At 46.1% G+C, this 13,215-nt stretch overlaps 1 protein-coding gene across 1 annotated transcript in view; it reads left to right on the forward strand.

Annotated features, from left to right (window-relative positions):
• Positions 1 to 12,969, forward strand: part of LOC139276787 (monoglyceride lipase-like) — a 119,337-nt gene extending 106,368 nt beyond the window's left edge. The window contains exons 7-8 of the mRNA XM_070894792.1: positions 2,690 to 2,905; positions 12,841 to 12,969. Coding sequence (XP_070750893.1) covers positions 2,690 to 2,905; positions 12,841 to 12,939 — 315 coding nt within the window. The 3' untranslated portion in view covers positions 12,940 to 12,969. The remainder of the gene's footprint in view (positions 1 to 2,689; positions 2,906 to 12,840) is intronic.
• The last annotated feature ends 246 nt before the right edge of the window (positions 12,970 to 13,215 follow it).

The raw sequence follows: 13,215 nt of genomic DNA on the forward strand, positions 1-13,215 counted from the left end.
TACATACAAACATACAACATACAAACTTCTTACAGGGCTAGACAGGGTAGATGCAAGTAGGATGTTTCTTCTGGCTGTGGAGTCTAGAACTAGGGGTCACAGTCTTAGGATAAGGGATCAGCCATTTAGGACTGAGATGAGGAGAAACTTCTTCACTCAGAGGGTGGTGAATGTTTGGAATTCTCTACCCCAGAGGGCTGTGGATACTCAGTCGTTGCGCATATTCAAAGCAGAGATCGATAGAATTTTGGATAGTAAGGGAATGAAGGGATATGGGGACAGTGCAGGAAAGTAGAGTTGAGGTCGAAGATCAGCCATGATCTTATTGAATGGCGGAGTAGGCTCGATGGGGCAAATAGCCTACTCCTGGTCCTAATTCTCAGGTTCTTAATAAAAAAATTGTTTTAACGCAGACTTCAATATTTTATTTACAAAATGCAGAAGGATTGCCTTTAAGGTGCTGCGTGAGTGTAGGACATTAAGGATAGATCAGGAATCCCATACTTTGAGCTCAAAACAAAATGCACTATAGCCATGGACAGCTGCATTCAACACGTTTTGCAGACATCAGCTTGTTAAGGACCTTGTGGGCAGAGGAAACGTTTCAAGGACACCTCAAAGTCTCCTTGATAAAGTGCAACATCCCCACCGGCATCTGGGAATCCCTGGCCCAAGACCGCCCTAAGTGGAAGAAGAGCATCAGGAAGGCGCTGAGCACCTCGAGTCTAGTCGCCGAGAGCATGTAGAAACCAAGCACAGGCAGCGGAAGGAGCGTGCGGCAAACCAGTCCCACCCATCCGTTCCTTCAACCACTGTCTGTCCCACCTGTGACAGAGACTGTAATTCCTGTATTGGACTGTACAGTCACCTGAGAACTCACTTTTAGAGTGGAAGCAAGCTTTCCTCGATTCCGAGAGACTGCCTAAGTTAGCAGCTTAACAAGTGGCCCTGCAGCATTATTGCAGTTGTGTGGCTGCTGTAATAATAGTCAAACCCCTACAAATCCACGAGATAAAAGAAAAGAAACACTGCAGCACACAAGTTGAAACTCACATATGAATGTAAGAATTAGGAGCAGGAGGCCATACAACCCCTCGAGCCTGCTCCGCCACTCAATAACCCATAGCTGATCTTCAATCTCAACTCTACTTCCCTGCCCAATCCTCATATCCCTTGATTCCCCTAGAGTCCAAAAATCTATCAATCTCAGCCTTGACTGTACTCATCAACTGAGCATCCACGGTCCTGTGGGGCAGAGAATTCCAAAGATTCACAACGCTCTGAGTGAAGAAATTCCTCATCTCAGTCTTAAATGGCCAACCCCTTATCCTGAGACTGTGTCCCCTAGTTCTAGACTCTCCAGCCAGGGGTAACATCAGCATCTACCCTGTCAATCCCGCTCAGAATCTGACATGTTTCAATGAGATCACCTCTATCAAATGAATCAAACCTAACCCACCGCCTCCTTACATGTAATGCCCGGAGAGAAATTCCTTGCCGCAGACTGAAGAGTAAGGGAGGCAAGAAGCTCCACAGTTTGGGACCCTGGGAAACTATGAGCACAATAGACCATGTAGTGTTGAATATTTGGAGCTGAGGAGAAACAAGAGAAGCACCGGCTGTAATAGCATTAATAACATAGAAAGACATGCACAAGAAAGATTGCAACAGAGAGAGAAATTGTAGATTACTGCAACCAGTGAGTTCTTGCAGCACTTACGTTATAACTGTAGCATTGGCTTGAAATGATTCTGCTTCATGTCAATACTGCTGTACTGCTGTTATAATGTAAATGCAGCCTTACTCTAACACCAGGGCCCAATCTGATGATGATATTGACAACAATCTGCATTTATATCGTGGCTTTAATGTGAAAGAACTTCACAGAAGCATAAACACAAAAACAAAATTACACCAAGCCAAACAAGGGGACATTCGAAGGAGTGACCGAAAGCTTTGTCACAGGAGGAGAGGGTGATGGAGAGGTGGATGTGCTTAGCAAGGTGGAGTTTCAAAAGTGTGGGGCCCATGCAGCTGATGACTGCCAATGGTGGGGAAAGGGGATGAGATTTACAAGTGGCCAGAATTCGAGGAAAAGTGAGTTCTCAGGGTAGGGCTGTTCAGAGCCAGGATCAGTGACTTCTCCTCCAAGTGCTGCAAGGTTGCAGTTAGTGGTGCCTGAGGGTGGAGATGGTGCTGAGGCTGAGGTGAAGAGAAGGTCTTCGCTGAGTTAAAGCCGGAGTCAATACTGAGGCGTAAATGCCAAGTTAGGTGAAGCTTTTGCTGAACAAAATGGAGGAGCAGTGCATTTGCCTTGCCATTCTTGCCTGCCCAATTCCCAATGTTCTGCCTACATCTACCCACCTCATAATCTGGCTGTCCGATTGCCATTGTTCTGACTGCTTCATGCCTGATGCTCTTCCCATCCATCCTGTTGGTCTAGATGACTCTTCTACTTTAACTCAATTTCTGACATGATCAAATTCCAATCTTGGTTGCCCAGTGTGTCTTTGGTTGCATAGAATTACATAGAATGTACAGCACATTTATCACTCTTGTGCCTCTGCCAAGGTATCTCAATTTTTTTTAAAAATGATAACAATCACTCTCCCGTTTTGGTTTCAAATGATTCGCATTGTTCCTCTGTTGAAGACACAACTTGTGATGAAAAATGTTTTGGTTCTTGCAGGTACAGGCCTACATAGATGACCCTCTCGTCTACCATGGACCTGTGAGGGTGAGATTTTCTATTGAGGTGTTAAATGCGTTGACCAAGATCGAGAAACTACTCCCCAGCATCACGACACCAATGCTGATTTTACATGGTGATGCAGACTCACTGTCCGACATCAGGGGCTCTTACATCATGTACGGGAAGGTGGGCAGCCAGGACAGGACATTTAAGGTGATGCATTTTTCCCTAAAAATAAAAGTCCAGGTCAAACTGCTGTAAGATATTTAACTCTTTAGGGTGATCAGATGTGAGATCAACCAAAACTTTAAACTTTTCTAACTAATGGTTTCATTAACATTAAGACAGTACAGCTTCACAGATACGATGTTTAAATCAGCAATACAATTCGAAACTTAGTACGGCAGATTCTCCTGCTTTGTGAACACTGAAAGGTTAATAAACCACCAACTTCCTGTTCCCATTCTTCTAATCCGACTTTTAAGACTGAGATGAGGAGGAATTTCTTCACTCAGAGTGTTGTTAATCTTTTAAATTCTCTTCCCCAAAAAGGCTGTGGATGTTGAGTCGTTGATTATATTCAAGGCAGAGATCAATAGAGTTTTGGATTCTAGGGGAATCAAAGGATATGGAGGATTGGGCAGGAAGTGGAGTAGAGGGTGAAGATCAGCCATGATCTTACTGAATGGTGGAGCAGGCTCAAAGCGCGGTATGGCCTAATCCTGCTCCTAATTGTTATGTCCTTTTGACTTGTGAACTGAACCCTGGTCGGTCTCGTGGACTGTCATTTATACTGTTGTGTCCTTGGATGCTCTTAATAATGACTGCACAAGGCAATGTGTTGTACTTGAACTGTAGTGACCTTAGTCCTTTATTAGTTAACTCCAGTGAGGATCACACCTGGTGGCCTGCCTTTTATACTAGGCCAGGCACACCTGTACAGGTAACCTGCAAGTCTCCCACTGCTGTGCCCTCTGGTGGCACACCTTATGATGGTACCAACAGTAGCCATGTAGGATACATGACATCACTCTCCTCTAAGCCTTTAGTGCAAATCGCCTCTGCATTGACTGTGCTCTGGGTTTAGCTCTATCTGGGCTCTATCTGGTTGACCCTTGGCAGGTCGTTTCAATCTTGGGTGAGTGATTGGTGCAGTAGAGTTCTGGTGGTTGCTGTGTGTGTGTCCCTGACCACTCCATTCTCCACCACCCCCCCCCCCTCCCCCCGCCACATATAGATTATGCCAGAGGCTCATTGCATTCATATACAGTCAAGTTCAGAAAAACAAGTTTGCATTACATTTGTGGTTCCGTTGTGAGACAAGTACCGTAGACTGGTGAGATACATTATCGATACAGTGACCGGTGTGCAAGGAAAAACTAGTTCCAGAACTGTTGGATGGTGTCCCTGCAGTCTGGTGGCGGCGTGGTGCCCAGTGCTGGCAGTGGGAACCCAGTTGGCTCAAGTTACCTGCTCTTGGGGCTGTTGCCATGGTTCCTAGCGTCAGGCAGGTTCACAGATGCCTGTGACCTCCTTGTCCTTTCTTTGTGCCTTGGGTCGCTGCTGCTCCCTGAGGAGCTGTCGTCAAGCAGTGCACAGGGAACTGCTGATTCGCTAGCCTGGGCATTGTTTGGTTTGTGATCCTGGCTGGTCCCGGTCCCCTTTGGGGGGACTGTAGCGGGCGACCCTTCGTTTCCAGGCATGGCCTTGGTGGCAGTGGGGTCTAGGGGCTGTGCCTTGGCACAGTTTGTTCTTTCAGACTCGTGGCGGTTGGTGCCATCGGGTGCCTGGGAGGTGGAGCCGATCAGGGCAGGGTATCGATGCCGGTGCCGTTGCCTTCCTGAGATCAGTTGTTCTGCAGCTCGTGTTTATTGGCTGCTGTGGCCACACTCCATGGTGCATAATTTGGTCCCAGGGTCGCAAGCTACAGCATTGAGTAGCTCGTTGGACCTCTGTGCTCCTGATGGATGTCTGCCTGAATGCAATTGAAATCCTACATCGCACAGCTTTTCATTACTTATTGTGGATACTATGTAGCTCCGATCGCGCAACTTTTCCTTGCTTATTGCATGTACACAACTCTGATCATCAGTTACACATTTTGTCTCTAACTTACAGTTGCTAGTACATTGCTTCAATGTGTGGAACTATGTCTTTAATTGCAGTGGGTTGCAAGCCTCCTTTAAGAGGGCCTTGCTTTCTTTACCCCAATCCTCTTCTCCGTTTGGTGCCACGTGTTGCTCCATCAGCGCTGCACCTCGTGGTCTGGCCGCCACCATCTTTTTCTTCAGCACCTCACCACGTGGTTTGGGCGCCATCTTTCCTTCATCCACGCTGTCGACTGCGGTGATCCTCTTCTCCTCGGGTTCTGCCACCGAAGCTGGGAAGTCACCTTTGGATCCGATTTTCTTCCTCCGGAGTCCTGCCACTGGAGCCTGGAAGGTGTGTTCGGGTCGTCTCAGATCACCTCCACGCAGTCATGCTGAGCAGTCTGTGCCTCGGGTGCTGTGCTGGCCTGCTCTCTGGTGCCGGGTCCACCCTCAAGTGAGGGCTTGCTGTGCCTCCGAACGCGGAGGACGTCGATCACTGGAGGAGTGACGTCTTCCCACTTCCAATGGATCTTCTCCATCCACCTTTTTCCGAGTAGCGTTGGTCCATCACCTGCAACAATCCACAGAGGTAACTTGTGCACCACGCCATCATGGAGTACCTTTACATCCGCTCTACCAATGACTGGGATAAGTTCATCGGTGTAGGTGAGCAGCTTTGCCTGAACCGGGACCAACTTGGGTCGTTCAGCTTGATTGTCCCATAGCCTCTCAATGGCTTCTTGATTCATTTCTGACTGGCTCGCCCCCATGTCCACTTTCATGAAGACTGGAACGCCCTCTATCTCGACTTCCATCCTCAACGGGGAACACTCGGTGGTGCTATAAACATGCCATACACCTCATCGTGGTGCTGAGCTGCCTCTCTGCCTATCGTTTCATAATCTGCGCTGGATTCATGGCCATCTGCAGACTCTTCATTGACACATTGAGTCATATTTCTCTTACACATTTGCTGGAGGTGGCCCTTTGTGCTTCAGCCCTTGCAATACATAGTCTTTAAAGTGGCACTGGTGAGCCCTGTAATTCCCTCCACAATGCCAGCATGGAGCTACTCAATTAGCCCCCCTCGGCGGACTCTGAGTTAAGGGACTCGGGGGCCTGTTCTCTCTCTCCCCTGAGAGGGTTCGCGTTCTACAGCCTCTAAAAGGCGCCACTTGATGCACAGTACCTGCCGGGTTTGAGTCCTGAGGGTGAGTCATCTGCGAAGAACCGCAGGTCGAGGTTGTGAATGCCTGGCTCACAGAGATGGCCTTCTGCAGTGTGACTGTGGTATCCGCCAATAGTAGCTTATGAAGAAGGCCCTCATGGCCGATTCCAATGACAAAAATGTCCCGCAGCATTTCGTTGAGGTGGTTGCCGAAATCACACGGTGCCGCCAGCCTCCTGAGGTCTGCGGCGTATTTCGCGATTTCCTGGCCTTTGGGCCACCGGTGGGTGTAGAACCGGTGTCTGGCTGTGAGGATGCTCTCCTTGGGCTTGAGTTCCTTGTGGATCAGGGTTACAAGCTCCTCGTACATCTTGGTCGTTGTCTTCGCTGGTGCCAGCAAGTCCCTGACGAGGCCATAGATGGTGGGCCCACAACTGGTTAGCAGGATAGCTCTGTGCTTATCAGCCAGTGTGGCCGGGTCATCTCCTGCCAGGTCATTTGCTGTGAAGAAATGTTCGAGCCGCTCCACAAAGACGTGCCAATCATCACCATCGGCGAACTGCTGCAACGTGTCGAGGGTTCGCATGAAAGTCCGTAATCTCGTCGCCAATTGTTGTGTCCTTGGATGCGCTAATAATGACTCCATGAGGCAATGTGTTGTACTTGAACTGTAGTGACCTTAGTCGTTTATTAGTTAACTCCAGAGTGAGCATCACATCTGGTGGCCTGCCTTTTATACTAGGCCAGGCACACCTGTACAGGTAACCTGCAAGTCTCCCACTGCTGTGCCCTCTGGTGGCACACCTTGTGATAGTACCAACAGTAGCCATGTAGGATACATGACATATACTATTCTTGCTGACAAAAATAACCACTTTCAGTAATTTTCCATTATCTCTTTCCTGTGGTTGCACAGACGGATGGTACCAAACAGCACCTGGTGTTTACGATGATTTCCCAGAGTTTCTCAAGGCCACATTATCCAGACAGTCTGCATAACACTTCAAATTTGGTCAACAACAATCATTTGCATTTACATATTGCAAAAATGTCCCAAGATGCTTCACAGGAGCATTATCAAACAAAATTGGAATGGAATCTATTATTAAGGAAGTGGTAACAGGGCATTTAGAAAATTATAATATAATCAGGCCGAGTCAACATGGTTTTATAAAAGGAAAATCGTGTTTAGCAAATTGATTAGAGTTTTTTGAGGATGTAACTAGCAGGGTAGATAAAGGGGAACCAGTGGATGTAATATATTTGGATTTCCAACAGGCATTCGATAAGGTTGCTGTGCAAGATAAGGGCTCGTGGTTCGGGGTAATATGGATAGAGGATTGATTAATGGACAAAAAACAAAGAGTAGGGATAAACAGGTCATTTTCAGGTTGGCAGATGTTACCAGTGGGGTGCTGCAAGAATCAGTGCTTGGGCCTCAGCTATTTACAGGTTTTCCTGTGCTAAATGGTGTATACTTCAATGCATGGAGTACAGCGAATAAGGCGGATGAGCTGAGAGCACAGGTAGACACTTGGGAGTATGACATTATAGCCATTACAGAGACATGGCTGAAAGAGGGGCACGTTTGGCAGCTTAATATTCCTGGTTACAGGATTTTGAGACAAGACAGAGAGGGGGGTAAAAAAAAAAAGGGGGTGGTCGCAGTGTTGATTAAAGAAATATTACAGCTGCGAGGAGGGATGATATGTTAGAGGGATCATCAAATGAGGCCATATGGGTCAAACTGAAAAATAAAAAAGGGTGATCACACTGCTGGGTGTGTATTATAGACCCCCAAACAGTGGGAAGGAGATAGAAGAGCAAATATGTAGGCAAATTTCTGTGACGTCCAAAAACCATAGGGCAGTAATAATAGGGGATTTCAACTATCCTAATATTGATTGGGGCAAATATAGTGTGACGGGTATAGAGGGTGCAGAATTCTTAAAATGCATTCAAGAGAACTTTTTTAGTCAGTATGTAACAAGCCCCACATGGGAGGGGGCGGTTTTGGATTTAGTTTTGGGGAATGAAGCTGGGCAGGTGGAAGGGGTATCAGTGGGAGAACACTTGGGTGCCAGTGACCATAATTCAGTCAGATTCAAGGTAGTTATGGATAAGGCCAAGGATAAACCAGGAATATAAGTCCCAAATTGGGGAAAAGCTAACTTTGCTAAGTTGAGAAATGATTTGGCCACAGTGGACTGGAAGCAGCTACTTGTAGGTAAATCAGTGTCGGAACAGTGGGAGGCATTCAAGGAGGAGATCCGGAGGGCTCAGGCCAAACATGTGCCCTTAAAGAAAAAGGATGGGAATAACAATTCTAGAGCCCCCTGGATGTCTTGGAACTTACAGGGGAGAATAAAGAAAAAAAGGGAAGCTTATGTCATATACCAATGGCTAAATAATGTAGAATCTCTTGAGGAATATAGAAAGTTCAGAGGCAAAATTTAAAAGGCTATTAGGAATGCTAAGAAAGAGCATGAAAAATTCTTGGCAAGTAAAATTAAGGAAAACCCAAAGATGTTCTATAATTAAAAGCAAGAGAATAACTAAATATATGGTAGGGCCTATTAGAGACCATGAGGGTAATCTCTGTGTGGAGGCAGAAGATGTCGGTATGATTCTGAATGAATACTTTACGTCTGTTTTCACAAAGGAAAGGGGCAATGTAGATACTGCTATCGAGGAGGAGTGTGAAATTCTGGATGAAATAAACATAGTGAGTGAGGAGGTATTAAGGGGTTTAGCAGCTTTGAAAGTGGATAAATCCCAAGGCCCGGATGAAATGTATCCCAGGCTGTTCAGCAAAGTAAAAGAGGAAATAGCAGAGGCCTTGACCATCATTTTCCAGTCCTCTTTAGATTTGGGCATGGTGCTGGAGGACTGCGAATGTGGTACCCTGGTTTAAGAAGGGAGAAAGGGATAGGCTGAGTAATTACAGGCCTGTTAGCCTAACCTCAGTGATGGGAAAATTATTGGAAAAAATCCTGAAACACAGGATAAATTTACATTTAGAAAGGCAAGTATTACTTAGGGATAGTCAGCACGGATTTGTTGAGGGAAGATCATGTTTAACTAACCTGATTGAATTTTTCGAGGAGGTAACCAGGAGGGTCGATGAGGGTAGTCCGTATGATGTAGTGTATTTGGACTTTTGCAAAGCTTTTGATAAGGTCCCATATGGCAGACTAGTGACGAAGGTAAAATCTCATGGGATCCAGAGCAAAGTGGCAAGTTAGATCCAAAATTGGCTCAGAGGTAGGAAGCAAACAGTAAAGATTGATGGATGTTTTTGTGACTGGAAGGATGTTTCCAGTGGGGTTCCGCAGGGCTTAGTACTGGGTCCCTTGCTTTTTGTGAAATACATCAATGATCTAGATTTAAATATAGGGGGTATGATTAAGAAGTTTGCAGATGACACTAAAATTGGCTGTGTGGTTGATAATGAAGAGGAAAGTCATGGACTGCAGGAGGCTATCAATCTACTGGTCAGAACAATGGCAAATGGAATTTCATTCGGAGAAGTGTGAAGTAATGCACTTGGGGAGGGCTAATAAGGAAAGGATATACATATTAAACTGTCGGCCACTTAGAAGTATAGATGAACAAAGGGACCTTGGAGTGCTTGTCCACAGATCTCTGAAAGTAGCAAGTCAGGTGGGGAAGGTGGTTAAGAACGCATACGGAATGCTTGCCTTTATTGGCTGAGGCATAGAATACAAGAGCAGGGAGGTTATGCTTAAATTGTATAATACTCTGGTTATGCCAAAGCTGGAATACTGCGTGCAGTTCTGGTCGCCGTATTATAGGAAGGACGTGATTGCACTGGAGAGGATGCAGAGGAGATTTACGAAGATGCTGCCTGGGATGAAGAATCTTAGCTATGAGGACAAATTGAATAGGCTGGAACAGAGGAGGCAAAGAGACCTCATTGAGGTTTATAACATTTTTAAGTGCCTGGATATAGTGGATAGTAAGGGCCTATTTCCCTTGGTGGAGGTGTCAATTACAAGGTGGTTGGTGGAAGGTTCAGAGGGGATTTGAGGGGAAGCTTCTTCACACAGAGGGTTATGGGTATCTGGAACTCACTGCCTGGAAGGGTAGTAGAGACAGAAACTCTCACCACATTTAAAGGCTGCTTGGATGTGCACTTGAAGTGCCTTAACCTGCAGGGTTATGGACCTATAGCTGGTAAGTGGCATTAGACTGGATAACCTCTTGCTGGCTGGCGCAGATACCATGGTAAGTACTGCAGGGAATCAAATACGGCCAGGGTGATCTCCTGGACTAGTTTCGATCGCCTGAATGGGTCGGAGAGGAATTTTCCCAGACGTTTTTTCCCAATTGGCCTCACCCAGGAGATCGCTTGGCTCTGTTGCGATGCAGTTGTGTGGGGCGGACTGGTTGGGCCGGATGCTCTTTACCTGTCCGCCATTGTTCATTGTTCATCGGTTTACATGTAACTTTCAGGGCTGCTGACCGATGGCCGTGTAGCTCTTTGTCAGCTAGCACGGACACGATGGGCCGAAATGGTCTCCTTCTGCGCTGTAGATATCTATGTTTCTATATTAATGAAGGGATCGAGTCTAATGTATCCAAGTTTGCTAACGATACAAAGCTAGGTGAAACAGTAAGCTGTGAGGAGGACACAAAGCCTGCAATAGGATATAGACAGGTTAAGTGAGTAGGAGATGGAGTATAATGTGGGGAAATGCGAGGTTATTCACTATGATATGAAGAAGAGAACCAGAATATTTTTTAAATCTAAACAAAAGTAAAATACTGCGGATGCTGGAAATCTGAAATAAAAACAGAAAATGCTGGAAATACTCGGTAGGTCAGGCAGTATCTGTGGAGAGAGAAAAAGAGTAAACGTTTAAAATTGATGATCCTTCATCAGAACGTAGCAGAACCCCCAGTTCAGACGAAGAGAAACTATTAAATGTTGGTGTTCAGAGAGATGTAGGTGTCCTCGTACAGGAAACACAGAGTTAGCATGCAGATACTGCAAGCAATTAGGAAGGCAAATGGCATGTTGGCCTATATTGCAAGGGAGTACAAGATTAATGAAGTCTTGCTATAATTGTACAGGGCTTTGGTGAGACCACACCTGGTGTACTGTGCACAGTTTTGATCTCCTTATCAGAGGAAGGATATACTTGCCTCAGAGGTGGTGCAACAAAAGTTCACTAGATTTATCCCTGAGATGAGAGAGTTGTGTAGATTGGGCCTATATTCTCTAGAATTTAGAAAAATGTGAGGTGATCTCATTGAACCATGTAAGATTCTGAGGGTAGATGCTGAGAGGTTGTTTCCCCTGGCTGGAGAGTGAAGAACTAGGGACATTTAAGACTGAGATGAGGAGGAATTTCTTCACTCAGAGGGTTGTGAGTCTTTGAAAAGAAAGACTTAGATTTATATACCGCCTTTCATGACCTCCAAACGTCTCAAAGCAATTTACAGCCAATGAAGTACTTTTGCAGTGTAGTCACTGTTGTCACTGACTCCTGCTCCTAATTCTTATTGTCGTTAACATTTGACACTGAGCCACACAACGAGGTATTCGGACAGATGACGAAACCTTGGTCAAAGGGATAGGTTTTAACAAGGAGAGGTAAAGAGGCTGAGAGGTTTAGGGAATGAATTCCAGAGCTTAGGACCTAGGCAGCAGAAGGTACGGCCACCAGTGGTGGAGCAATTAAAATCAGGGATGCACAAGAGGCCAGAATTGGAAGAGTGCAGAGATCTCGGAGGGTGTAGGGCTGGAGGAGGTTACAGAGATTGGGTGGGGTGAGGCCAGGGAGGGATTTGTAAACAATGATGAGAATTTAAAAACTGAGGCATTGCTGGACCGCAGCCAGATTTGATGGGTGAACGGGACTTTGGATGAGCTCATGTTTATGGAGGGTGGAAGATGGGAGACTGGCCAAGAGAGCGTTGGATTAGTCAAGTCTAGAGGTAACAAAGGCATGGATGAGGGCTCCAGCAGCAGATTAACTGAGGCAGGGATGGAGTAGAGCGATGTTATGGGGGTGGAAGTAGGTGGTCCTTGCCAGCATGTCCTCTTGGTCAGTTTTACAGTTCTCTTTACCAATCCAGGTGAAGTCCAAAAAGTCCTTCATTGGGATCATCTTTACAGTCCAGTCCTGCTCCGCGATTACCATTAACCCATTATGCCCGGTATGACGTATGCCCAGTCCGTGGATGGTGTTAGTGATCCAGTGCCAGCCAGCCTCGGGGTCCCCTGCTGATAGCCGGCACCAGACAGTCGGTCAGCAGAGCGCAGCCCAGCTTCTCTCCCTCACTCACCTGCAGCGTCTGCACGGCTCCCTGCCAGCACTGTTCACTGTTACGGTGCATGTAGAATCCATCCCATTGGATTTTACAGACAGAAATTTATCACAATAAAAGATGCACCAAACTAAAAAAAAGAGACATGCCCCAAATCATTTGAGATTCAGTACAGTCATAATGAAGGCTCAGTTGATAACACTCTTACCCGTGAGCCACAAGGTGATCCAGTGAGGTACATAATGTACAGGCCATTCGGCCCAACATGTCTATGCCGGTGTTTACGGTTCTTTGGATGAGATGTTAGATCAAGGTCCCGTCTGTCTATTCCAGTGGTTCGGGGGGACTGTAAGGTTCCCGTAGCACCATTTGAAAAGTGGCAGAGCATCCCGTCCAACGCTCCTCCCTGACGCGACATCACTAAGCACAGATTAATGGGCCATTCATCTTATTCATGGTTGTGGGGATCACACTGGCTGAAAAAATGGCTTCCTTTATCGTCTTCATAACAAGAGAAGTAATTCCACATATGTGGAGCACGATTTGTGTTACTAGTTAGTCACTGTCGTCTTTCCTTTCTGAATTTCTTCCAGGTCTTCAACCAATGTTTTCATGAGCTTCACCACGAAATACCGTCAGTCATTGATGAAGTGATGGAAATAATGAAATTGTGGCTGCAGAGGAGGCTATGAAGTAGGAAAGTTTAAGAAGGAGCTCGTTTAATTGATACTGGTGCTGAATGTGTTGGTTGGAGGAGGAGGAGGAAGGGGAGTAAAACCAATATCAAGCCATCTAATTAGCAAAATAAAAGCTTTAAAAAAAACTCATGAAAAAACAAGTATCTCTTCAGCCACTTTTATAAGAGCATAAATGTAACTCAAGATTAGGTACATCATCATCATCGTAGGCGGTCTCTCGTAATCGAGGATGACTTGCTTCCAAAAGGGATGAGTTCACAGGTGTTTCAA

The sequence above is a fragment of the Pristiophorus japonicus genome, chromosome 12, assembly GCF_044704955.1.
Source record: "Pristiophorus japonicus isolate sPriJap1 chromosome 12, sPriJap1.hap1, whole genome shotgun sequence".
In the NCBI taxonomy this organism is placed as follows: domain Eukaryota; kingdom Metazoa; phylum Chordata; class Chondrichthyes; family Pristiophoridae; genus Pristiophorus; species Pristiophorus japonicus.